Source organism: Clytia hemisphaerica, unplaced genomic scaffold, assembly GCF_902728285.1.
Source record: "Clytia hemisphaerica strain Z4C2 unplaced genomic scaffold, Clytia hemisphaerica genome assembly, whole genome shotgun sequence".
Classification (NCBI taxonomy): domain Eukaryota; kingdom Metazoa; phylum Cnidaria; class Hydrozoa; order Leptothecata; family Clytiidae; genus Clytia; species Clytia hemisphaerica.
Genome location: NW_027103979.1, coordinates 1,119,294 through 1,146,933, shown reverse-complemented (window position 1 = coordinate 1,146,933; position 27,640 = coordinate 1,119,294). Strand labels below are relative to the sequence as shown.

At 35.9% G+C, this 27,640-nt stretch overlaps 2 protein-coding genes across 3 annotated transcripts in view; one reads left to right on the top strand and one right to left on the bottom strand.

Annotated features, from left to right (window-relative positions):
- Positions 1-20,217, top strand: part of LOC136810934 (ankyrin repeat domain-containing protein 27-like) — a 57,395-nt gene extending 37,178 nt beyond the window's left edge. The window contains exons 22-34 of the mRNA XM_067067519.1: positions 1,422-1,516; positions 1,902-1,985; positions 2,999-3,079; positions 3,749-3,793; positions 4,524-4,688; positions 5,358-5,558; positions 5,881-6,000; positions 7,981-8,042; positions 16,287-16,383; positions 16,671-16,764; positions 17,418-17,712; positions 18,803-18,872; positions 19,435-20,217. Of these exons, the coding sequence (XP_066923620.1) occupies positions 1,422-1,516; positions 1,902-1,985; positions 2,999-3,079; positions 3,749-3,793; positions 4,524-4,688; positions 5,358-5,558; positions 5,881-6,000; positions 7,981-8,042; positions 16,287-16,383; positions 16,671-16,764; positions 17,418-17,712; positions 18,803-18,872; positions 19,435-20,145 (2,120 nt within the window). The 3' untranslated portion in view covers positions 20,146-20,217. The remainder of the gene's footprint in view (positions 1-1,421; positions 1,517-1,901; positions 1,986-2,998; positions 3,080-3,748; positions 3,794-4,523; positions 4,689-5,357; positions 5,559-5,880; positions 6,001-7,980; positions 8,043-16,286; positions 16,384-16,670; positions 16,765-17,417; positions 17,713-18,802; positions 18,873-19,434) is intronic.
- LOC136810935 (mitochondrial basic amino acids transporter-like) lies at positions 8,742-12,822 on the bottom strand. Of its 2 annotated transcripts, XM_067067522.1 has the most exons (5): positions 12,531-12,632; positions 11,856-11,899; positions 10,937-11,006; positions 10,503-10,586; positions 8,742-9,727 (listed from the first exon to the last, which is right to left on the bottom strand). In XM_067067522.1, the coding sequence occupies exon 5, from the start codon at positions 9,725-9,727 to the stop codon at positions 9,014-9,016; it is 714 nt and encodes a 237-aa protein (XP_066923623.1). In that variant the 5' UTR covers positions 10,503-10,586; positions 10,937-11,006; positions 11,856-11,899; positions 12,531-12,632; the 3' UTR covers positions 8,742-9,013. The 2 variants fall into 2 exon arrangements, with proteins under 2 accessions (XP_066923623.1, XP_066923622.1); XM_067067521.1 differs by lacking the exon at positions 10,937-11,006 and having other exon boundaries at positions 12,531-12,822.
- Positions 20,218-27,640: the final 7,423 nt, after the last annotated feature.

Sequence of the window (27,640 nt, the reverse complement as noted above, 5' to 3'; positions counted from 1 at the left end):
TCTAAAAAAGAGATGGGTTGAAGGCTGGAGGGTAAAGAAAGAATTCGGCAGTATTTGATGGTTGATGTAAAAGTATTGACCCAGTGCCAGAGGGGTAGAGACCCCTAAAGGCACTATCCCTTTGCTTTGCTTTGTTTGAGCCTATGAGTTTTGCCTTTCTTTCAGTCAAAAGTTTCTACTATAAGTATTGACCCAGAGGGTTTGATACCCCTAAAGGCACTATCACTTTGCTTTGCTTTGTTTGAGCCTATGAGTTTTGCCTTTCTTTCAGTCAAAAGTTTCTACTAAGTATTGACCCAGAGGGTTTGATACCCCTAAAGGCGCTATCACTTTGCTTTGCTTTGTTTGAGCCTATGAGTTTTGCCTTTCTTTCAGTCAAAAGTTTCTACTATAAGTATTGACCCAGAGGGTTTGATACCCCTAAAGGCACTATCACTTTGCTTTGCTTTGTTTGAGCCTATGAGTTTTGCCTTTCTTTCAGTCAAAAGTTTCTACTAAGTATTGACCCAGAGGGTTTGATACCCCTAAAGGCACTATCACTTTGCTTTGCTTTGTTTGAGCCTATGAGTTTTGCCTTTCTTTCAGTCAAAAGTTTCTACTAAGTATTGACCCAGAGGGTTTGATACCCCTAAAGGCACTATCACTTTGCTTTGCTTTGTTTGAGCCTATGAGTTTTGCCTTTCTTTCAGTCAAAAGTTTCTACTAAGTATTGACCCAGAGGGTTTGATACCCCTAAAGGCACTATCACTTTGCTTTGCTTTGTTGAGCCTATGAGTTTTGCCTTTCTTTCAGTCAAAAGTTTCTACTATAAGTATTGACCCAGAGGGTTTGATACCCCTAAAGGCACTATCACTTTGCTTTGCTTTGTTTGAGCCTATGAGTTTTGCCTTTCTTTCAGTCAAAAGTTTCTACTAAGTATTGACCCAGAGGGTTTGATACCCCTAAAGGCACTATCACTTTGCTTTGCTTTGTTTGAGCCTATGAGTTTTGCCTTTCTTTCAGTCAAAAGTTTCTACTATAAGTATTGACCCAGAGGGTTTGATACCCCTAAAGGCACTATCACTTTGCTTTGCTTTGTTTGAGCCTATGAGTTTTGCCTTTCTTTCAGTCAAAAGTTTCTACTAAGTATTGACCCAGAGGGTTTGATACCCCTAAAGGCACTATCACTTTGCTTTGCTTTGTTTGAGCCTATGAGTTTTGCCTTTCTTTCAGTCAAAAGTTTCTACTAAGTATTGACCCAGAGGGTTTGATACCCCTAAAGGCACTATCACTTTGCTTTGCTTTGTTTGAGCCTATGAGTTTTGCCTTTCTTTCAGTCAAAAGTTTCTACTAAGTATTGACTCAGAGGGTTTGATACCCCTAAAGGCGCTATCACTTTGCTTTGACCACCATAACTGACCTTCTTTTCCCTTACTCCATAGGTCGTTTGGTGTATCTATTACTGAAATGTGGTGCCTCAAAAGACTTAAAGAACAAGAAGCATGAAAACCCAATGGAATGCGCCATGAACAATAAGGTTTGTTTGTTGACTCGTAGAAGCATTCATTTTTTTTGAATCTAGATTTGGTTATGGTTATAGCGAAAGCTAAAGCTCAAGATTATTAAAATCCTGCGTTGACTTTTTTTGATTTTTCAGTTTGTTTTGATGATAGTTGACTTGATTTTTTAAAGTATTTTTCCTGCTCATTACATTATACCAGTGGAAATTTTTTAGAATTCATGTAGGTCGAGGGACTTTTGAAAATTTTTTGTTTAATCATTACGTGAGACTTCGAGGGTTCATTTAAACATACCGACTTAAAAAAATTTAAGAAACTCAAGTCAGTACACATACCCGGTACCAATTTTGTTTATCCCTTTCTCTATCGAAAGTTTTCTGTAACAGAACAATTTATTTTCAGGTTCGTGAGATCTTCTTGCGGGACACGAACGATGAATCAAAAGAGGACGGCTATGTTTATTTGCCACCATCGCCTGATTCAGAGGTTCGTGACAAAAGTAATCTAGCCTACCTGAACGACCGGGTGTCGATCTGTTTTTATTAGAGAGCACCTGTCTTAACCTTTCAGTGAAAGGCAAATTAAAGGTTTTGTTTTTAAATAAGGTGATATCGTTTGCTTACTCGTCAATTTTAATTTACAAGCATTTTCACATTGGATTGACATTGAGTGGAATTTTCGATCTTTCCCAAAGCGTAAGTAAGCAAGCTTTGTGGTAACGTTTTGTGCTGCATTTAGAATGACGGATTAAATTTAGCGCTTTTTTATTTTTTCACTTGTCATATTTACCTGTATTTACGAAATCTGTCAATGAATTTTCCTTTCAATTCCGCGTTTTTAGATGTAAATAAGTGGGTTTATTTTATCATATCTAGTTTTTATCATTGATCTGATTTTTTATATGGTGCTGAGCAAATTATCCAAATCTTTTGACTTAACCTTAAGCAAAAATCGATATACTCAACTTTATTATAGTACAAGTATTCAGTTTTTAGCAAGATAACTCCAACTTTAAAAAGCCATATAACAGCCTTACTTTCAAACTTTTTATTTTTACATAAGTGTTCCCGTTTCATATCAGAAACGTATTTCATATCAGGACAGTGTCTGTCTATTGTTATTATGCTGATATAAACAAAAAATGTTTTTCTACTGACTAATCTTGGTCCACATCCGTGTCAATTCAATGTGAACTAGCTTGTGAATTAAAATTGATGAGTAAGCAAACGATATCACTCTTATTTAAAAACAAAGCCTCTAAGTTTTTTTATATTTCAAAAAAGGAATTGACTTTAGCATTTGCATGTATGAAATCAAAGGAATACGAGCCATTTAAGAACTAGGCTACGTCTATCTTCCTTCGTTTCGAGCGTAAAACTCCTAATCTTAATATGGTGTAAGGTCTAAAAGTATGGAGCTGTCTATTGTGTAGACTATTAAAGAACCAAAATGTGTTTTAATTGTTCGTTGATAATTTTGTTTCCTTTCTTTTGTTTCAGAGAAGGATAGCAGAAGAGAGTTCATTGAAGACTGGTGTCATTCCTCCCGATTCACCAAGTACTAGTCGAAAACGAAAAGAGGTAAAATGGTGGTTCACTCTCTCTAATTCGATCTCAACCAACGGTCTTGGAGTTGAGCGCTTACATGTGATAGGGACGGTCATAAGTAAGGAAAGTCACTTTCAATAAAATACCTTTTTAATCTTGGAGCTGACAACTTACAATCACCTTTATCACCTTTAAGATTCGCTTTTTTCTCCCCTGTCTCTTCCCATGCTCTGTTATTCAAGATTGGATAAGGAACCATTACATAGCGTTTTTTGTTGACACGCTAACAAAAGAGATCTAAAGAGAATCGAGAATATGCTAGGAGGGCTCTTGCGAAAAAAAAGCTTGGTTTTTGTCTTTGGTTAGTTACACCGTCTTCATCGTTCCTGTTGAAAATCATGCTACAATTTTTGTCCCCACTGAAAATAATCAAATAAACTCATCGTCACTGCAAAATGTTATGCTATTTTTCCCACAAAAAGAATTTGAATCCCTGGTCATAAAAGATATGGGAATACCAATCCCCATCGAGTTTCAGTCCGTTATATTTACCACCCACTGGCTGAGAAAGTCCTAAAGGGTCTGCGAGACATCCCCTGTGTTTAGTTCCGGGGATATTTCCCCGCAGGTAAAATTTTCGGGGAAGATTTTCTGATTTGTTCCACTTAGCTTGTATATTTTCTATATTCTCTGTTTTTTTAGGTCACAACCCTTTTGAAAGCAGCAGCCAATGGTGATGAAGCTACGGTAAACTTTTTTCCTTCTTTTTCTTCTAAATCTTCTTTTTCGTTAATTTTCGTTAACTCAAGCGACCGTATTGCAGTGGAAGAGCATCCGGCTACGATACGCAAGGTTGTGGGTTCAACCCCCATCCGGGTCATACCAAAGATTTCCAACAAAATGGTACTTGATGCCTCTCTGCTTGATGCTCAGCAATTAAAGAGAAGAATCGAGGGTAAGTGGAGCAATCCAGGGAGAAAGAGTGGCGCCCTCCCCTACCTTCGGGTAGATAGCTATCGAAAGAGAAGCCTTCGGGTCGCTTCTGACTGCGGTCACAGGCTACTTTAAACTCGTAAAAACAAAGCCACGGTGATTCTCTAAAGGGTGAGTTAGCACGATTTGAAACAAATTTCACCGAAGCTCAAGCAACGAGATTAATTCATAAAAATAAATGATATATTTTGCAATCACGTGCGGAATCGGGCTATTCGGAAGTTATTTAAAAACTGCAGTTTCAAAGAGTAAGAAAAAATTGGAATAATAAACAGATAATGGCTGCTTTTATTGAAAAGGGAAAAGGTTAAAAAGTTAAAAGTTTTTTGTTGGCGCTATCTTCAGGCAATGCAGTGTATTGTAAATTCTCGATTTTTTTTTTCGAATTTTCTTTTGCACTCTGTGGTTCTGTTTATCTCACCATGATTCTAATGTAAATTGTAAGTTATCATCATTTTTATCTTTTTCTCTTTCATTTGAAAAGGTCCGAACAAAGTTGGGACTTCCACAAAAGAGCACACAACCAATAGAAAGTAGTGGCGCTATCACATCAGGAGAAACAGTTTACGAGGATCTAAACAATGTTGACATCTCTGCGCAGTTGTGTCATCCACTTTGTCAGTGTGAACGATGTTGTCTCTTGCAACAGGTATTTATACGCAGTGAAAGTTCTTTTGTTAATTTTTAGTTTTTTGCTGACCTTTTTCAACCAGGCTATCAAATATCTATACACCCTTTTGACCGTAGTCGCGCGGTCAGGCACGTGCCGATTTATTATTCAATTATCCCCCTAAGCTCGATCCAATCCTTTTTTAAATCCTTTTTCTATTGTCTATAGGTGTGAAAAAAAGACTGGGACGGTTTTAGGGTGGTAAAACGGACAAAAAAATGCCCACGCGGCAATTGGCGGCTACGGTCGAAAAGGTGTATTGATTTCAAAAATATTATCCTGTCTTCTGTAATAGTTAAAAGGTATCTTGGATCTATCAAATGCATTGTTTCTTCGGATGGCTTTAGTCCTGTAAAAAATCACTCCGATCTCGGCCCTTCACTGTAAAAGAAAGTAATTGTTTCGCAGTTCGAAATATCTCGTTTGCCAGTCGAGTGATAATTAAGGCCGGCCAACTTGCTAATAATTCGCCGGCCTAGAATCCAGAATTTGCAAGTGGTAGGTACTTTGATATTCACCGGTCTTAGCTAAAACAACGCAAAACTGTGTCACTAATGTAACAGTCAAACGCACTCATAGATTATGATATCTCACGTTTATCGCTTTGTACGGCAATGAATTTTGAATATTTTTTCTCTTTCTTTCAAGAAATTCGTAAATGAAACGGTCACACTTTCCGCCAACATGTGTAACAGCGACGGCGTCAGCGCCCTCCACGTGGCCAGTCTCCATGGCAACGAGAACATTGTCAAGCTGTTGGTCGGTAAAGCCAGTGCCGACCCCAATGTCAAAACAAAGACGAACTGTCGGACACCGTTACATTTAGCATGCCAGTATAATAACATTGAGGTAAAACATTTATTGTGTGCTACTATACTGTACTAAATCCCTGGACTAAACTAGATCTGTCATTTTTGGATAGAAGAGGTTTTTGAAAAGGTTCCACCCTAGTGGTAGCACTAGGTAACATCTAGACTAGAGTCTACTTTTGGCTGAACTTTGCTTTTTGATAATTTTTTATATGACGCCGAGTCCAGTGAAGTACACTTAATCGCGCCATCCAGTCTATAAAGCTTTAAGTGGACTCCGGGCTAGGTGACATCGAGCAGTTTGTGTTTTGATGAAATAAGTCAAAATCAACAAATCTGTTTCTTTGTTTATCTCTTTTCAGTGTGTCAACATTCTTTTAAAAAACGGATCAAGAACGAATTTGAAAGATAATACAGGAAATACTGCACTTCATTTCACCTGTTCCAACGGACATGTCGGGCCTGCCATTCTATTATTACAGGTATTTCTTTGAAATCTACTAATAACTGAATTATGGCAACGGACGAAACAAAAGAGATAACCGATGTCGAATAACAGGCTGACCAAAGGAACCCCTTTTATACCACGCCCAATACACTCTTCTCGAGATGCATAAATTTATTGTTGTCCTCGTTTTCAAACAGATTTCATTGCTATAAAATTACATATTCACAATGATACTTGTGTTGTTTACAACTCTTGAGACATTTTGAATTTGAAGTACTTTTGTTTTAGAGTTAATGTTTGCCTTTTGGGAATTTATATTGGTTTAAATGTATAATTTCATAGCAATGAAATCTGTTTGAAAACGAGGACAACAATAAATTTATGCATCTCGAGAAGAGTGTATTCTATTTATCAATTTGAACAAAAACAATTTCGAATATCAACCACAAGTCTCTCTCCACTCTCTCAAATAATCGATGCTTTTGCAGGGAAAGACTTCCCGACGCATTCTAACATCGTTCATATCACTTTTTGGACCTACCGGGAGGTCCTTTAATTTGACCGTTGTCCGTTCGTCTGTTACAAGCTTTTCTCGGGATTGGCTCATTAGTTTTTTCTAATTTTTTGCACAATGATACAAAATGGCAATGCCTGAAAAGTGACGGAGCCCGATTTTTGAAAAAAAAATTTGGGGGGCAAATTTGGGCCAAAAACTACCTAAAAATAGGGTTTTTTGGACTTTGTGCAAAATTGCTTCATTAGTTTTTCCTGATTTTTGGCAGAAAGATAGAGTGCAAGGTACCCTAAAATGTGGCTGAAGTAATTTTTCTCGGAAAATTTTTTTTCGTCGTCAAATACGGATTTTCGCAAATTTGGGCCAAAAACTACCTAAAAATAAGGTTTTTTGGACTTAGTGCAAAATTGCTTCATTAGTTTTTCCTGATTTTTGGCAGAAAGATAGAGTGCAAGGTACCCTAAAATGTGGCTGAAGTAATTTTTCTCGGAAAATTTTTTTCGTCGTAAAATACGGATTTTCGTTTTTTCGGGGAAATTCCCTCTTACCATTTTCCTGTTAGCAGCTTTTCTTGGGATTGGCTCATTAGTTTTTTTTAATTTTTTGCGCAATGATACAAAATAGCAATGCCTAAAAAGTGACGAAGCCTGATTTTTGAGAAAAAAAATTTGGGGGCAAATTTGGGCCAAAAACTACCTAATAAAAAGGTTTTTTTGACTTTGTGCAAAATTGCTTCATTAGTTTTTCCTGATTTTTGGCAGAAAGATAGAGTGCAAGGCACCCTAAAATGTGGCTGAAGTAATTTTTCTAGGAAAATTTTTTTTCGTCGTCAAATACGGATTTTCGCAAATTTGGGCCAAAAACTACCTAAAAATAAGGTTTTTTTGACTTGGTGCAAAATTGCTTCATTACTTTTTCCTGATTTTTGGCAGAAAGATGGAGTGCAAGGCACCCTAAAATGTGGCTGAACTAATTTTTCTCGGAAAATTTTTTTTCGCCGTAAAATACGAATTTTCTTTTTTGGGGGAAATTCTGTTTTACCATTTTCCTGTTAGCAGCTTTTCTCGGGATCGGCTCATTATTTTTTTTTCATTTTTTGCACAATGATACAAAATAGCAATGCCTAAAATGTGACGGAGCCCGATTTTGAAAAAAAAATTGGGGGTAAATTTGGGCCAAAAACTACCTAAAAATAAGGTTTTTTGGACTTGGTGCAAAATTGCTTCATTAGTTTTTCATGATTTTTGTCAGAAAGATAGAGTGCAAGGTACCTTAAATGTGGCTGAAGTAATTTTTCTTGGAAAATTTTTTTTCGTCATAAAGTTTTCAAAAAAAGACGACCAAGTTACACAATGATAAAAGAAAATAAATCAGACGTTTTTGAATTGTTCTAAAACTTATTGTGTTTGCTCAATACCAATAGTAAAATATAGAACACCTACTTTTATCTGATTTTGATAAACAGGTAGGTCCATTCAGCATGTTGCTTGTTTCGCTTAGAGTGGAGCCGATGTAAACTGCACCAATCAACGTGGAAATACACCCTTACACGATGCTGCAAGGTATTATTAGTATTCTAGATCTTTTTACGATTTGATCTTAAATAGAAACGAAATCCCTTTTGTATATTTTCAATAAATTGGCGGTTTGCTTAGAACGTAAGTCTTTCGCTTTACCCTGAAAGTTTAGTCACACCCTGTTGGCTAAAACTTTAGTGACCGCTACTGAAATCTACGCGTCCTTCTTGCCATTGTTAAAAGTGCTTTTGTCTCAGACAAATTTCCGTTCTACCAATAAAGCTCAAAAAGAGGCTTTTTCGTTTTAAAACTCAGCAAACTCCAGTAAAGCATTTAAAAATCCATGTTTACTTGTCGTGTAGAGTTTATTTTTGATCTGAAAATAAAACCTTCCGTTTGACCACTTTTCTTGCAAATTTGAGTAAGCTAAATTCTTAGTGGGAATTAAAATTTCCACGCAAGCTGGGTAAAAAATTCGTAGTCCCTTAGAGGCGTTTTGTAAATGAGGGTCAATAAAAACGGGAGAAGATCTTTATTTCAAATCTACAAAAACTAAGAGTGTGTAATACATAGTTTATGCGTAAAATTTTCCGTGATTTTAAGTACAAGAGCCCCAAGAAGTTGGCGTGATGCGTGATTGGGCAAAAAAATGTTTTATTTCTTTTGCTATAATGACGTGATGAACCAATTTTTGCATTTTGTTTAATGTTTTTTTTTGGGGTGGAAGGCTGCTTGTTTTCAGAGTATTTTAGATCATTTTTCTTTTTTCGACATTGTCCAAGTGATAAATAAACTATTCTATAAAGAACCTCGAAGGTAACAAAACGTAAAACGTAATATCATAAACTGAATGATACAATGATATTATGTAATGATTATATGTTATGAATCGGTAATTCTTTTCGACATTTTCAAGAGTTTTTAATTTATATTCCATACGTCCCCTCTAAATGTTCTTCAGAAGTCTAATCGGTTAGAAGTGAATCAAGTCTTTCGCGTTATTTCTACTTTCAATTTCAACAATTCTGTTCCAACATTTTTGACGTCACTGTTACCGTAGCTAGAGTGGCGGCGTTGGTTGGGAACGCTCGCAGAAGCGTTGCGTTCAGACCACGGAACAAGACACGATAGCCTTCCTCGTGTATGCTTTTCAAGGTACAGTCAATAACGCCTTTGTATTTGGTACGTCCCATGCCGTCCATCTGTTGCCGTGTCTTGATCACATCTGTCGGGTAGGCAATCAGCCAACAAATACTACCGGCCGTGCCTCCACAGAGCAGGAGTTTCCAGACGTTGACACATTCTTCCGTAACAGCACCCGTCTTTTTACATAAGAAGTCATAAGATGCGAAATAAATTCCGAACGAGTTTAAGCAACGTACTAAGGTTAAACTCATGCCACGGAAAAGTCCTTTAGCACCACCCTCGTGTTTATAAATCTTCTTAAGACAGTCTGTAGGAGAGTCGTAGAAATATTTTTGGTTGGCTGCCGTTAGTTTGTTGTTGTTAAGTACTCCTTCGCCTTGCATCTGGAAACGAATTTTAACGAGCTCCATTGGGGATGCTATAACGCTTTGCACTCCGCCTGCTACAGCACCAGCAAAAAATTGTGATTTAATGTCTCGATTACCAAGGGCTTTTAATACGTTGCCATGGATACCAAATACAATAGCGTTGATGCCGATTTGTCCGTATAAAGGAGATACCATGCCTTTGTACAAGCCAAACATCTGCAATAAATGAAAAGAAGTATATCCGACTCATCTGACGTTTTTGTCAACTGGGATACCTTATTACACGAATATAAGTATGGAAGTATTTAACGGCCTTAAAATTAACATGAATTTTATTGCTTTTTCAAGGACACCACGGCTGGTTTTAATTCAAGGGGTTTTAATTAAAGGGATAATCAGATGGTCTGAGATATTTTGCCTGCAGATAGCTTCTAGGATTTTAGGAAAAACCTCTAAATTTTTCGGTGTACTTATTTTCATAACTCAAGTTATGCCACTTTGAAATTTTGAAAAATGGGACTTTTCAGGGACTTTTCACACTTTTTTCTATTGTTTTCAAGCAAAGGTTCAAAATTTCAAAGTGGCATAACTTGAGTTAGGAAAATTAGTACACCAAAAAATTTAGAGGTTTTTCCTAAAATCCTAGAAGCTATCTGCAGGCAAAATATCTCAGACCATCTGATTATCCCTTTAACACGAAACTTTTCAATTCAGTACTATTCGTGTAATAAGGTATTAATCAGATCTGCTCATCAATGAAAGTATCTGATTTTTAGAAAAGAAAGTGATAGTAGACACAAGGTCTTATTATGTAAATACTGTAGCAGATATATACAGTAACAGTAAATAAAAAATCTTGGCCAGCTAAGGTTGGTTTCTTGGGCGCTGCCAAAATTCTTTTTCTGGTCAAAAATAAGACTATTGAATCAAATTAAAATTAATACTGGCTTTGAGGAATCTTTTCGTTTGTATCAAATGATGAGATACTTACAGATTCCTTCTTGATGATTTGTGAGAAACAATTCCATGTTCCTTTGTATTTGATGTTATTCTTATCTTGGCTCTGCAGTCGAACCTGAAGTTAAAAAACGAAAGTGAAAGTAGGCGAATTGGATGCTGCACCTTTGTTATTTTTTTGAAATTAACGCATAAGGGCGAAGGCACTAAATGTTACTGACAGTGGATTTATTTCTTCAAGAAAATGTTTTCGTGTTGCTTGATTTGTTTGACAAAAATCTTTTTGTAGACTCAAGTTTGCTTAGACGGTCAAAAATATCTAGCAATTATGTTTCTAAGATCAGTTTTGAAAAAATTGGAAATACTTCTCAAATAAATTTGTTTGAAATATTGTAAGGGGTATTAGCTGAAATGGAAGGGTTTTATTAGATGGAGGCACACTATATGAGTGCTTGTTTTGAAACTAACTGTTGATGATAGTTGAATTGAGACAGTAGTGAGGATTGGAGCAAAGCGTCGTCTCGAGTGTTGATTGTCTCTGTAATGGAAAGTCATCGTTAGAAAAAGGATTCATACAGGTTGAATGAGATCCACTATTCAAAACTTACCACAACTCAATCTAACTATCGCTCTTTGCTATCTAACTTTAACATTTTACAGCAACACGAGTCTTCATACTGTTATTTGAATAAAGTAACATTTAAGTCTAAAGTTTTCAAAAACTAAAGAGCTGTCGAGGCTGAGTCGAATCTAATAAAATATATTGCTATAGTAAAGGTTTTGTTTTTGAATAAGAGTGATATCGTTTGCTTACTCGTCAATTCTAATTTACAAGCTTTTTCACATTGTATTGACACATATGTGGAGATGATAAGAAAGAGGGTAAGAAAAACATTTTTTGTTTATATCAGCATAATATAACAATAGGCAGACACTGCCCTGATATGAAACATGTGTCTTATATGAAATGGGAACACTTATGTAAAAATAAAACCTTCAGCAAGTCCGGGCTTATTCTTTTCACTCCATCTTGCTGATAGGTTGACAACTCTTGGTATGCGTTAGCCCAGATTACATCATTTTTCCTATCGTCAGCACCCAAAAACACCGAAATTTGACCCCTGAGCGTTATTAGCAACACAGGGGTCAAATTCCGGTCTTTCCGGTGTTTCCGATAGGAAAAATGATGTAATCTTGACTTAAGCATATCGAGAATATGGGAAAGGTTTTATACCTTCCTTTGTTTCATACCTTTGATCTTGTTTTTCGTTATAACTGGCTATGGTAAATAAATTAAATATGAAGAATGAAAAAAAAAAAAAAAATATACAGTGAATTGTAAAATATCATAAAAATCGGTAATTAAGTAATTAATGGATATAAATACCTTGACTGTATCAAATGGATGGCCAACTAAGGTTCCTGCGAAACCTACAATGATAAATAATGGGATAAATAATGATGAAGAAATAAGTCGTCTCCAGTCTTCTTTTAATTACCGAGTTTATGTATCGGAGGATATCGAGGGCGACGGTAAGTGAAATGATACAAAACAGAGTCGATAGTTAATATACGGCTCTATATCGCCTTTGCTCACCTAAACAGACGACGGTATTTTGGTGTTTTTACCGTCGTCGAGCAAAAGTGGACGGTGATTTTGGAGACATGTCAACTCTGCTTTATACCGCCCCCCCTCGACTTATCTCGAATACATAAACTCGCTATTACCTAAAGACTGAGAGGTTCTTTAATAGCGCCAAAGAGTTTCGGGTACTCCAAAATTTCTAACCAGTCGCTACACAATTTAGTTTCATCCTGAAAAATAGCAAGAAATGACTAAAAGTAGACGAAAATTGAAAATATTTTCCAACTTCCATCCTGAAAAAAAAAGCTTAATAAAAGGAACCCTGGCCAGGGGCAAGTCCCTTTGCCCAATTTTGACTAGGTGCCCCGACGGTCCAGCCTGCATGATAAAGACCTTTAGACGGACGTTGCTTTAACATCATTTTGTGCCTACTGGAAAAACGTTTTCACGTGATAAACAAGCAGCCAAATAGCTTACCTCCGAGACATCCTAGACCAAAATCCAAAGCCATCGAAAAAACACCTTTTTTATAATGATTTTCAATCGCAAGGAGTCTAACCCAACCGAACCAAATGGAAGCTACAAAACAAATGTACAAAATTGTTAAAGTTATTTCTGTTGTGTTAAGCTCGTCTATTTTTGAATCAGCTTAACTTAGGTTTTAACTCTGGAAGGTTGGGAGACTTTCAACTCCAAATGACGTATTACTCTTGTTCAATAAATGCCAAAGCATGATTTCTTTTTCAATTTGTTATTTTGAAGACCAAACTTGATTGGAGTGAAGTCAAAAAGAACATGATAAAAGGCAGACTGCTATCTATATTAATGGACAGACATAAAGTTAACAAATTTTTTAAACGGCTCCGAAAAATATCACTCGAAACGAAAACAAAATTTACAGATATATCCTTCTTTCCTGTGAGGAGAAAGATTTTTACTTTGATTAAAGTCATGTAATCTCAGCCCTAATAATTTCTGATTAAAGCATGATTCCTTTGTTGTAAAGAATTACAATGTATAAAAATGTATAAATAAAAGTTTTATCATTTCGCAAGGATGTAAAAAATACACTGAAATATGATAATAAAATGGTCAAAGTTCAAGTTAAAAATAAGAAGGAAATCTCATGGCACAGTGAACTTTAGACTTTCTAAGGCTTAAGTTTTCTATAGTAGTTTTTTTAGAAATCACGTTTTGGAAGCATGATTCGTAAGCATGACCCCATCTGAACTTGGATTTTGCGCGGTACGTCAAAGCTATGTCTAAAAAGCCAATCCTTTACAGACAGTTAAAACAGTTGTCAAAGTTGGGGAATTTATAATCTCTGGGCAGGTTCTAACACTCCGCGCATGACACTAATTCACTCTAAAGGCCATGGCTCCATAAGAGAATCTGCTCTGGTTGGCGTACCTCTTTGATCTTTTTCATGCAGATTTAGGATGAATGTTAAAGCTTTGAGCGTGGGGATCGGCTTAAGCAAAACAATCGCAACAAAATTTAATGCCAAACATAAACATAACATTGAAATCCATTCAGGTGTTTTCGTTTTTGTTTTTGTTTTTGTTTTCAAGCCATAGGTAACGCAGTTTAGAATGTTTTGGTTGAACAACCAGGTCAGATCGTCACATTTACCAACCCTTTAGAGAAGAACGTGGTATTCGCAGAATGGACGATCTGTTTTGAGATTTGGGAATTCAGCACAAGTCTGATGCCAGCGAGAAATTTTGGCAACATTTCATATGTAGACTATAAAAACTGATTTTTGTAAGGCAAAAAAGGAAAAAATCCACTAAAGTTAGTTTTAAGGCACCATTTGGAAACCACTTTCATTTCGGCTGTGGAGGCTCAAAACCTGAATTCTTTTAGGAGAAAAATTTCATTTACAAATTTCTAAAATTTCATTTACATTCCTATGTTTTACATCAATCTGTAGAGAAGCTCGAAGCCTTTGAATCTCTAAAGGGATAAGGAAAGATATTCTTTACATTAATTAATTTCAGATAAAACAAGTCTTTAGGGGATTCAGGGTTTTAGAAGGTCCTGGTTCTGTCATTCCGCCAATTCCACCCCCAATTTCTGTCAAACCGTCTAAAAAAAGACAAAAGTTCCGCCACCGAAATTCCGAGAAAATCCTCGTAGAATTCCACCACACCCAACTTGCTAAACAATTTTATGAGCTGATCCAAATTTCGGGTCAGGGCTGAGTATGCTTAGCATTCTAGCTCTTTTTTTGAGATGTTTACTTTGGCCAACCCTGATAATGTACCATATATTAATGCTTATTGGGTCAAGGGCTATCGTTTACCATGTTTAGATTATCTAAAAATCTTTTACCTTACAAGATAATAAGCTACTTTTAGGGCTGGAGCTTTAGCAACTTAATAATAATAATAAAAGTTTACAATCTAAAACCTACAAGGATTGGATTGGCCATAGAGCTTCAAAGAATACTTGACAACTTGCTTGTCTGTATTATTAGAAGCCCTATAGGGGCCCCTATAGCAATCTCACACATTCTCTGAAATAGATTTTTTACAAAACTGATCAATAGTTAAATTTCTATCTGATATGACTTGCTCCAAGAGCGTTTTCATCGGACGATCACGTTTTCTCGAAGTGGCATCGTTAAACATAAGCTGTTTTAATGAGCGTTCATTAGACATTCGAATGACGTGTGCACTGTTGTTGGATTGTTGATATCTGATGAAAGTACTGACATCACGAGTCCCACACAATTTATGTAGGTTTTCGCTATTAATGACTATAATCGAAAGTCATTATTGTCAGTGTCCACTTGTTTGAAGCCATTTCGAACCATGCGTCTCAAAAAAGTTCTGTACGTGATGTCTAGCCTGTTCAATTGATTTGTGCTTAGACACCAATTCTGACATGAATATATCAGGCGACTTCGTACAAAACAATCCAGGAAAGAAACACAAGTTCGTAAGTTTACGTGAAAATTTTGCAGGAGATTTGATAATTCAGCAAATTTTACACAAGTTAATTGAATACGTTGATTTACTTCACTATCTCCTGTGCTGGGTTCTTTACAGTTTACATAGGCCCCGAGGTATCGAAAGATGGTGACATATTTCAAGTTAAAACCTTTGAGGTTGACAATAGACGGTGGTATGTCATCAGCGTTGAGGATCATCGTTTCAGTTTTTGTATTATTTATTAAGACCAAAATTTGAGAAGATTTTATCAAGAATTTCTATGCTCTTCTGAAGACCGTCTATTGACAAAAGATACAACACTAGGTCATCAGCATATCCTGGCCATGGAATCTCAGTGGTACCCCAAGGAAGGTCTATTGTCTATTTTCATTTCTCATTTAATTTCGTTGTTTCCGTGAGATAGCATTGATATTCAATCGATATTTATGATGGAAGAACTCAATTTCTTTGATCTATTGACACTTTTCAAGAAAAACTCTCATAACAAAAGTCAATGTAAAGATTAAAAAGATTTGGGCTTTCCGTTCCTCCTTGTCGAACACCGGTCGTTGTATCAAATGTGTTTTCTTCAAACGTCAAGGAAGTTTTTTCGTAAAGTTTTTCAAGAATGTCAATTAAGATAGGATTTTGGGTATCCTTAAATCGAAGTCTGATTGAGTCGAACATCCATTTTCGTAGGATGTGGTCGAATGCAGCTGATAGGTCCACGAATACCAGATAAAGGGGTTGCATTTTACGGTTAGAGATCTGTTGAATACGCTCGATATTGTAGATCCCATCTGTCGTTCCTCGATTCTGTCGAAATCCGTTTTGTTCATCGGTCAGTTGTGCCTCGTACCAAGGTTGGAGTCTCCTCAGGATAATGTTCACAATTAGTTTGCTTATTGTTGAGCCGATACTCAAGCCTCTGTACTTAGTAGGATCCTTCTTAGAACCTTTGCTTTTCCATAAAGTTTTCAATCTAGAGTTTCCCCATGCAGAGGGAATGTCGAGATTTTCCCATACATTTAGTTTCATTTTGCGAATAGCGTCAAGAAGAGCTGGGCACTCACATTTCTTTAGAAGCTCAGAGTCAATATCATTGTTTGCTTTCTTGTTTTTGAGTTTTTGTAAATGCTTTGTGATCTCATCGATGGTAGGAGGTTCAATATTGGGTGCAAATTGGGTGAAACTTGGGTGCTTAAAAAGAAAAAAAAACACAGTACTCTGCCAACTTAGAAACCCCTCCGATGGCGTTGGTCATCCAAATCTGAGAAACAGTCACTTTCTTTCTTAGATGGAACTTCGTGGACATTTGTGGATTGTTATTACATTACGGTGCACCATTAGATGTTAACAATAAGCTGGGAATGTCTCCATTGCAATATACTTCGGTAAGGTCCTATTAAATTGGGCGTTTTTTTACCATTTCTTGCCTGCTCTGTGCTTTTTTGTGACCACTGACCTCCCATCTAAATACGACTGAGTTTCTCGAAATTTAGTACCCTGACGTTAGCTCTACTTGATATGGGGCCATTCCAATGCAACTGTTTCAATTCGGACTTGGTTGCCGAAATTCAGATTTGAAAACTGTCCCAATCAAATATACACGACGTCATCAATGATGTTTGAGTCACGTGACGTTTTACTTATTGTTATTCATCTTTTTTTTCTACTTCAGAATGAAGAAGCTAGAGATCTTCTTCAAAAAGCTGTCAACGATTTACATGAAAAGGAGGCTGAAGAAAAGAATCATTCTTCTACAAAGAAACAAGGTACTATTTGAATAACTTACCACCAGTGACTGTTCCTTCCAAGAATTGTTGATCTATCTCACGTCCAATTTTTCAGCTGGGCGATTAAACAATGTTTTTATAAACCTTTATCGAGCGTAACTCTTATATGTTTAACCGAGTTTAATCAATATTCCCAGCCACAGCTCGATTACCTTTTGATCACGAAGAAAAACAAAGGAATATAATACTCTCAGTTGAGTTAAGTCCAGGGATTTGACCATGCCCTGCCTTTGGGTAGATGTATCGAAAAATATATACAAACTTTATATAAACACTGGAGACTTCGAGACGATGAGCTTTTTGAATTTGACACCTTTATTGTACCGCCCCTCAAGGTTGTTCAACCGTTTTTATAACAGTTATTCAATCGGACATATCACGGTCGAAAAACATGATGGGTAATCAAGACAACCGCGCTATGATATCGAACTTTCTGTTGATCTAAAACTGTAGATGTTTTGCCTCTAATCAACGGGAAGCTGTCATGAAAGTGCAATCAGTCCTTGATTCATTTCGATCGTGAAATGGCATATTAAAAAACGACACCTGATAAAGCTTAGTATAGTTAAGGGTTTAAAAAAGAGTTGCCTTTAGAGTAGCTTTTCTTACTCGTTTTCTTATCATGTTTATAGGTGCAAAAGTTGACTTCACGGATGAGCAAGACCCTTCATTGTTCAAAGACCAATCTCTCGTCGCAACATCTAGCCCCAATCCTCATACAACACCGACTAGCCGTGATCAGGCAGCGGTAACTAGCCAGAATCCTGTCATGGCGATAAGCGGTAATGCTTCAACCGGAAGACCGAAGCTGGATAAGAAGGAAATGTTTGCTCGTAAAAACACGGTCAATGATTTATTTGCAGCGCTGGAGCATCATGATATAGTTATGCTGAGACAGGTGGCTGATGGAATAAAATCATTTGATAGGTCAGTTTGTTATCTTCTTTCGACGGTACCCACAAGGTTTACCCATACTTAATGGTTGGGTGGATACCATTAGAGATGGAAATATTTCCTAGGTTCTTGGTCTTGAGAATTGTGAATTCTATTATTTCTAGCTTTATTCATCCATTTGTTTTCTCTCATTCAGCACCTTGAAGGTTTTATTTTTACATAAGTGTTCCCGTTTCATATCAGACACATATTTCATATCAGTACAGTGTCTTTCTATTGTTATATTGTGCTGTTTCTTTTTCTCTTTCTGACCAATCTTGCTCCACATCCGTGTCAATCCAATGTTAAAAAGCTTGTAAATTAAATCGATGAGTAAGCAAACGACATCACTCTTATTAAAAAACAAAGCCTTTAATCTCTTTCAGTGCTTTAATCAGTCTTAAAGCACCCAGAGACATTGATTGATAGACAGTGATATTGCTAAAGGTTGTATGCGAATCTCCTAGGTAGGACAATTTATTTCGTAGGAGACCCACGTGTGTTTCATACAAGTATACAATCAGCGCCGAAATATATTTGCAATTTTGGGTATTGTAAAGTTTCTCGGATTTTTCAATTTGGGAGGGGTTAATTGGCTTTCATGTTATATTTTCAGCCATATTGGAACATTTTTGAGCTTTTAGATCCTGGGATTCTTGAAGGTCTAATGTTAAAACTCAGAGTTAAAACTCTACTTTCCTACTGTACTTTCAAGCACTTAAAAATCACTTGAGGTTTTAAAGTTTTGGAGGGGGATCCTCCTTTTGTGCCAAATATTATGGTGGTGATTTTAGATTGAAAGAAACATTTACCACCAGATTTCGTCCAACGTGAAAACGGAGAAAACTCTAGATTCAATCTTTCGTCCGAAGGCGCGAATTCGACACTTTAGGAATTGAAGATTCGCTTCTAACCTTTGACTGTAACTCGTTGAATGAAACCTCAAAAAAAAAATCTGGTTTACTTTTTCGCATATCAACTGCAAGACCAGATCAATTACTTTACTTATTTCACTCTGTCCAGTTTTTTTGACAATTATCTATTCTTTGATGCGGGAAACATGGTTTATCATTTTACATTTTAGGAGGAAGAGTTTACGAAGAGCTTCAACGTTGGACAAAAGTTCTTTGTGGTTAACTTCGCACAAAACCATGGTAATTTTATTAATGTTATCTTTAAGTACACACGCATCAAATATAATAGCCATACTTTTTAAAATCTGATTATTCCTTTTCGATTCTTCAATATTCAATAATCAAATCATCCACCCAACGTACCGACGGAAGTTTTCCCTTTATAACCAATAGCAGAAACAGATTAGGCTCTTCCAGATATCCGTACATGGGGGTGGAGGATATAGTGTCCGGGGGTAGTGAAAAATCTACAAAGTTTACCTGTCCGGGGGGTAAGCTTGCTCTGTTTTGGGGTAATTTTGCTCGGTTTGAGGATTATTTTGAATGTCCAGGGGGGTAAGCTGATGGTTGTCCGGGGGGTCAGACCTGCTGTCCGGGGGTCAAAATTCACGATGTCCGGGGGGGGGGGGTAAATTTCTAAAAAATGTTATATTCTCCGCCCTACTAATTCAAATTCTTTCTGGAAAATCCCATCGCTGTTTTGTTAGTATAGCCTAAGCATACTCAAGCCCCCTGACTCTTATTCAAAATATGTACTTTGGCAATTCTTGCAATATAATTCCATTTAATCTTGACCATTTAGATGTCCATACAAAGTTTCGATCAAACCAATTTGCGAACACCATTCTCAGAGCGCCAAAAATCCACTTCCTTTTCATCTGACGTCACAACAAACTCTGATCACTCTTCCTCCATTTTTGACGAAAACGAAAGTGAAAATACAAGTTGTCATGATGATTCAAAAGATTTGTCTCTACTATCTAAAATAGCAGACAATTTGTCTCGAGTGCCCAAAGAAATGAACGATTTGTCTCGCTTACCCGATCAAACCGATGGTTTATCTCGTTCACCTACGAAAATAGGAGATTTGCCTCGGTTACCTAAACCAACAGGTAACGTTCAGTTGCTCAGCGCTGGCGAAGACTATAAAGAAAACAATATTACCCAAGATCCTTCGGGAGATGAATCACGTGACGGATTCGATGATTGGTTTGAGAAAGATTTGCATTCGGAAAGCGCTGATGAAGAATTTGAAGAGAATTTAGTGATAATCGATGTTGAGAATGAGCCATGTGATCAAGCAGACGGTTGCTATGGGATACAACAAAATCATCCCGATTCTGACTTAATACCTGAATTGCTTAGCGAGGCAATACAGGATGTTGGTGATGACGTCAGGCCATCGAGACCGAGATTGGTTTCGAGGAATAGCATTGAAGAGACTCTGAAAAAAGATAATCATTTCTTTGAAGGCGAACCTGCCCCTTCTTCGCCTCAACAGGATTTTGAATAAATTTAAAAAAAGTTTATTTAGTGATCTCTTTTTCGGTCGCATTGCAAAGGATCAATTGTTCTTTTCGATTAATTTCTAAGGGACTTTTTTATTTATTTCCAACACTGTTCCATAATTATTTGACGGGGTCGGGTTTCTCAAATTAAAAGGAAGCGTGTCCAGATTTGAGCTGACTATTCCACCATCTTGTTTTCAATTTTGGACGTCAACACCGCGATTTAAATGTTTTGAAATTCGAAAGTTCTAAAATCGGAGGTAGAATGGAAAATAACAAGGTGAACTAGTCAACCATAAAACTGGACACAGTTTCACGGGAAAAGTGTAAGCAGTTAGCCTGTCTTATCTAGTGTGTAAAGGAATGTATCGGTAATTTCCAATGATAATTGGCGATCACAATTTTATCATGGATTACTGTTCGGTTTCGTTTTAGAAATTGTAAAATTTACATCAAAAATCTCATTTACTGAAAGAATGAAAAGAATTTTCCTTAATTATTAATTTTAACCAGGTTTTCACTGATAAAACTAAAAATATTTTTATATATCACTTAAAATTTCAAACTATAACCTTTTTTTATTGTTTATATTTTGTAAAAATTAATTTACAATTTTATCTATTCATAATTGCTTTCAAAATCGGTATTGGTCTGTTATAATCTGAAATTTTGTTGTGGGAGAAATAAGCCCAATTTGTACCCTTCTCAAAAATTAACTGAAATGAAACTTGCCCATTTTTTTTTCTTTTGTTGCATGTTACAGTTTATTGGTCAGCCTAAGCTGAGCATTCAAATAGGTAAAATTTTCTTCTACTACTACTTCCATCATAAGACGGCAAAAAAAAAATCCGATTTTCCGATCTCACTTTGATTTCTAAACTTTCTTCCGATCGGGTTAACTTTTTGGGTACTTTTAGCGTACGTTGTTTTTACAGATCATAATGTGCTCACTTTGATTTCTCAACTTTCTTCCGATCGGGTTAACTTTTTGGGTACTTTTAGCGTACGTTGTTTTAACAGATCATAATGTGGTGTTTCAAGATGGCGGCTCAAGCGATAGTCAGATGTGATAAAAGTCAGTGTTGTACCAAAGTATTTCCAGTATAAATCTGTTGCAAGCTTCAATTTCTGTCATTTATTTTTTAACTCGGCAAATCAAACACATGATTTTCATCAAGGGGACTCTTTTTCTATATCTTTTGAAGCTTTAAAGCCGTTTGCTCAAGTTTTTGTTTATGTTGAATTTTCTGATACTTTTTATTGCTGCTTTTATTAGTTTTTGCAATAAAAACATATTTTTCTTGTTTGCCTCTAGGTGGGATTGATGGTGTTATAATGTTATTGGAATTTGATAAAGTTTACAAAAGTACAGCTACTGTCTAAATTTGATAAAGACTGGATGCAATTGTGCTTTTTTAGACTAAAAAGGCGAATCGCAAAAAAATTGTTTGGTTCCCGTCATTTCTACTTTAAAAAGTGGGGGTCGTTCGGTCATTCGGTTGAAAATATTTTTCTTTTAAGAAGCAGCTACATCTTGTTGAAAGGGAATCTGTCGTGTGGACTGATCCGAATTAAGAAATTGAGAAACCGTGGATAAACTGGTTTTCGGTTTACTCTCCATTAGCATGTGGCTCGCTACTTCGATTTGAAAACTTGTAAACACAGAGCGTGCAGAGGTCGACAGTGGAAATCCAGCAAAGCAGCGGAAAAGCTTTCCGACTCTCCAACTCTACCTGCTGACTGTAAATCAGGGTCGGTCAGATGACGGGAACCAAATGATGACATCACATCTCCTATTATTGGACTTGCAAAATTATGACAAATGGTCTTTGGAATTTGATCAATTATATTAATATTGATATATACAGTTCTTGTTGAAATTGATCAAACTATTTTTCATGCAGTTACGGACGCAGATTGTGTTTTTCTAACCTTTCCTAACTTTGGCGCACGTTTTGACCAATAATGGAATGGAATGAATGGCGATAACAGTTTATACATATCTCTTATCAGACTTGCAGAAAGCGGACTGCAGAAAGTTATGAAAAATGGTTTCTAGAATTTAATGAATTATATCGCCAAGTTACACAACAACAGATCCATCTGGTCTTCATTTAACATTGTTTTAAAGTTTAAAAAACACTGCCAGTGCTTGGCACAGAAGAGAGGACTACTTCGCTGCCTTGTTGAATTTATTTATTATGGTTGTGTGTTTATTCCGCTAAGGCGGTAAGGCGATCGCCCAATTCATAGACCAATCAAAGGGAGTTTTAAAGCAAAACGGGGGAAAAATGAGCTTACCCGCATAGTTATGAATTTTAAGTTTTGCTTTCGATTATCATTTGCGACTAAACTACAAAATTTATTTACGCAGACTGGATGCAAATTATGTTTTTCTGACCTTGCCAAATTTGGCTTTGACTGAATAGCAGTCAGTTTTTACGTACCTCATTGCCCTTGCAGACAACTGATAAATGGTTTCTGTAATTTGACCAAGTCTACCAAAATACAGTTCCTGTTGAAATGTTATAAATATGAACTACGTTTTGTAAAGTTTTTGATGCAAATTGTGTTTTTCTGGAGTTTGCGCTTTGTGACTTAAAGTTTGTAGCTTGTTAGTTTAAAGTGAAATTGGAGTTTTATCAAGTAAAACAAAAAGTACAGTTTCTGACGTTTTGGCAATTTTCTTATTTATTTCTAGTATAACACTTTGGTCAGATATGGATATTGTCTACATCGAACAGAAAAAATGTATCATAACTGACTGGAATGAAATTAACAAAAAGTTTAATTACACTATGTTTCTCTTTTATTTTATAGTAATGAACTATAGCTTAATTGTTTGATGTCATAAAAACAGTGCTACAATGCTAAAGAGAAGTATACTTTGAATTTCTCGTGGGGGGGGGGAGGTGTGAAGGAGCTCTCAGGCTTGTTATCAAATGTTTCACATTTTGTACATTACAGTATTCAACATTTTTAGTCTACTCTGTTTCAGTACATCTCTTACATCTGTTAACCCACTTATTAAAGCTATCTAGCTAAGCTCTATTGGCTGACCTTCCAGCCTCGGCTGGTTTATTGTATTTATTTTTAGAATTTTTAGAAGAATTACATGATTTCTTACTAAATTAATATGAATCGAATTGAATACATTAATTCTCACCATTGATTGCTTAATTCTTTTACGGGTCATTCTGTCGGTCGACAAAAATATAATTTTGAATGAAATCTACACCCCCTTCTCACAGACCCACTGAAAAAATTGGCCAAAATATCGTCCCCGCTGGAAAATTATGCTATAATTGCTGGAAAATTATGCTATAATTTTTGTCCCCGCTGAAAATAATCGGATAAGAAAATCCTCACGGCAAAATACTGGGCTATTTCTTCATCGCCACTGAACTTTCTGGTTTGAAAACAATAAAATACAAAACCCCAGCCATGAAAAAACATTGGAATATCAATCCCCATCGGGTTTCGGTCCGTTATTTTACTTAGCCCTAATGGCTGAAGAAATCCCACCGGGTCTGTGAGAAGGGCGTGTAAATCTGGAAACATTCAGCCCCGCAAATTTGTACATACCCTTTTTGTGCGAAACTGTAAATTCTGGCTCAGGCTAGGCTGCTCTTAAATTTTTTTGAAATTTTCAGGCTTAAATGTTCTTATTGTAATATTGACTTTATAATATTTCATTCATTTCGAGCCTTAATCTCATGGTTGATTGAAATTCGATTGACGTTTCTGCTTACGTTAATTTGTAATTTCCCGCGAACTTGTAATTTCCCTCCTAGCTTTTGTAATTTCCCTCCTAGATTTTGTAATTTCCCGTAAAAGTGAAATTTTCATCGTTTGGAAATTCATCACCTTTTTCGACTTTCTTACTAACTTCAAAGGCTTAAGTAAATGGAATACTATCCAATTAAAACTCGATTCGCGTTTCTATGACTTTTTTGAGACCTCTTTTTAAATTTTCAGATTGATTTCCAGTGTTAAATTGACGTCTTTCAAAATTGTTAGAATTTCAATCCAAACCATGAGATTAACCAGGAATCCCATGCTTGTTTTCGTGAAATTCTGGATAAATTACCCTCGGTCAAATTTCGAAATGTTTTAAATTTCCCTCGTTGCACTCGGGAAATTTCAAAAAATTTCAAAATTGACCTCGGGAAATTTATCCCGAATTTCCCTTATAACCATGAGATTACTAGTACTAATTTAGCCTTTTTGTTGACAGATTCGACACAATTGTAATTTAAGGAATGATATACAATTTGAAGTTATTTTGGCAGGTTTTGTTTAAAATTCCTTTATTGATATTGATCCATGATTTCTACCTTAGCGGTCTTTTACACCTATGCCCTTTTTGGCATTATTCAATGGCTTTTGACTAGATAAGAGGCAATGTAAAATGGTAGATAAAACTCAAAATCAATTCACATTTTAGGAAATAGATTTTGGCCAGAACTAAATTTGGATAATGACAGCGTAAATTGAACGTCTTTGAGAAAAATTGTAAATTATGTAAAAATAGATTTATTTTGGCGAGATCTTATTTTGCTGGGTTAGCACTTTCTTTTTAATTTTTGAGGGGACTAATATTTTAGCCGGATAATTTGATTCTTTTTTGCTTAAAATTGGTTGTTTTGAGGGAGAGGAAAAGAATTTTGTAGACCATCCAATTTCAAAAGAGGAAAATTAAAATACTCGAACAAACACGGGATAATGTTTACAAGACACACTAAAGGCTCGGGTAAATTAATGCGTGTCCAAATTTTCGTCAATTTCTCGGAGGCAATTCCACCCCTCCTAGCATAATAAATTATACCTTTAAAAAAGTGCATTACGATGTAGAACATGGAAATCGGTGTTACTTAAATTTAGATTTTGCCAATTTTGCGAAAAATCGCAAAAACCAAAAAATGCTGACGTCAGCAAAATTTGTTTTTTAAATAACTCCAGTTTGGCTAATGGTATAAACATGAAATTTGGACCAAAGTTGCATATCATTAATAAAAACACTTTTGCATAATCCTTTTTTTCAAATTTTGCTGATGTCAGCATTTTTTGGTTTTTGCGATTTTTCGCAAAATTGGCAAAATCTAAATTTAAGTAACACCGACTTTCATGTTCTACATCTCTTTAAAGGTATAATTTATTATGCTAGGAGGGGTGGAATTGCCTTCGAAAAATTGACGAAAATTTGGACACGCATTAATTTACCCGAGGACCATAAAAATTGTTCGAGTTAAGGAGACATTACATTTATAGTGGTTTGAGTTAAAGAGACTCTACTGTATTTGCTTGCTTTCACTTTCTCTCATCCTAAATTAAGAGGCCCTGAATTCCCGAGTTATTTTTTCCGAGTTAAAAAAACCGAGTTAAAAAAAACCGAGTTATCCCGAGTTATGACGTCATTTTTGGAATTTAGTGACGACATTTTTCATTTCATAACTCGGTTTATTTTGCTTCCTTTAACTTTCCGAGTTATTTTCCATTTTTTAACTCGGGAATTTTTGCTTCCTTTAACATTCCGAGTTATTTTCCATTTTTTATTTAACTCGGGAATTTTTGCTTCCTTTAATAACTTTCCGAGTTATTTTTCATTTTTTAACTCGGGAATTTTTTCTTCCTTTAGCTTTCCGAGTTATTTTTGAATTTTTAACTCGGGAATTTTTACTTCCTTTAGCTTTCCGAGTTATTTTCCATTTTTTTTGGCTTGTAAAAACAGCCAAAAGTTCCAATAAGGGTCACAAAATCCCGAAAAAATCAGTTTTTTCCTCGATTTTTGCGACACATACCCGTCAGCTCGCAACCCTAGTATCCCCGGGGCTTCTAGCCAAACGGGTCTTACACGATCCCTCCATTGTTTTTCAATAACACAGGGATGTGCCAAGCCAAGGGCGACTTTTCTGCTTCTAAAAATGTTCTCACATGCACGTAAAATTTTACTTAAGACCTTTGAGACCTCTTGAGAAAATTTGGTGTTCATTCATTCGCTTACGTTACGTTTATTCTTTGTACGTGTGACAACGAGTGACAAAAAACTCGACTAGCAGTTTCCTCGTTGCTTAAGTAAAATTTTCCAGTATCTTTCACTTCACATTGCGCAGAATGGGGTTTGATGTTCGAATTATTTCTATAAAAAGACGGGGGTAAACATTCGAATAACAATATACCTTCAGGTCAACATTTAAAGACTTTCCACTTTGAAAAAGTAGCGTATTTGACCCCCGGAATGTTTTTTACCCGCAAGTCTAATTAGAGCCTTATGCTTATGCCCACCTTATGACACAAAAAGATTCGAATTCATAATTCGAATGTTTCGCAAAGGTCACACGCGCGCGGGAAACTTTCAAATGTTTTTCTGTAAGTTGATTTGGTGAGTGTATGCACTCTGGACAGTTTTATTTATTAATTTTTAACATCTCTCATAAAAATCTACGAACAGTCTGTGAAATGATTGATTCAAGAAACGTTGGTGATTCATTCAAAATTTTTACAGCGAAGTGGGAAGGACTCAGTGAATTTTTCTGAGAATCTTGTCATGTCACTTACAGTATTCTTTAATAAAATAGGGAGGAAATATAAATTTTGAAATAGCTTTATCTCATCACTTACCTGCTGTATTTTTTGAGATTTTATTTATGCTGTAATATTTTTGAAGGGCTTACACTTTGTTTATCTAGCAGGTTTTAACTTCAGTTCTTGCTTTTCAATTATTCACTTGTTTGTTGATTATTCATTTTATTAAGCAGGTTAAGGCTTTTCTAGTTGGTAATGGATGGTTATGTCTTTGATTTAGGTTGGTATGGGATCAATAGATTAAAGCTGGTGTTTTTTATGAAGAAAAATAACTCGGAAAGCTAAAGGAAGCAAAAATTCCCGAGTTAAAAATTCAAAAATGACTCGGAAAGCTAAAGGAAGCAAAAATTCTCGAGTTAAAAAATGAAAAATAACTCGGAAAGTTAAAGGAAGTAAAAATTCCCGAGTTAAAAAATGGAAAATAACTCGGAAAGTTAAAGGAAGCAAAAATTCCCGAGTTAAAAAATGGAAAATAACTCGGAAAGTTAAAGGAAGCAAAATAAACCGAGTTATGAAATGAAAAATGACGTCACTAAATTCCAAAAATGACGTCATAACTCGGGATAACTCGGTTTTTTTTAACTCGTTTTTTTTACCTCGGAAAAAATAACTCGGGAATTCCGGGCCTCCTAAATTAAAGGCAAATAACATTTTAAAGACCATTAGTAGATTTTGGTATCAATATTTTTGTCTGTAGTCAATCCATAGTCCATTTAAAAAACCCTCGTCTGGAAGCCTATTATTTTGTTAGCTTTTTCCTTTTTCAATAACAAGATTAAAATAGATTTGCTCAATTTTTTGTTCAGATTACTCCTCTTGGGATTGGTTCGAAATTTAATCACATGATCAGAAAAAAGCAAAACAAACTAATTATATATACCGGATACATCAGTGAATAGACCCCAAATAACAGTA

Excerpts from the sequence above, each read along its gene's own strand:
- LOC136810935 (XM_067067521.1), bottom strand. The coding sequence starts at position 12,564 with ATGGCTTTGGATTTTGGTCTAGGATGTCTCGGAG. Across the intron at positions 11,900-12,530 it reads TGGTCTAGGATGTCTCGGAG|GTTTCGCAGGAACCTTAGTT; the intron begins GTAAGCTATTTG and ends TTATCATTGTAG. Across the intron at positions 9,728-10,502 it reads AAATCATCAAGAAGGAATCT|ATGTTTGGCTTGTACAAAGG; the intron begins GTAAGTATCTCA and ends CATTTATTGCAG.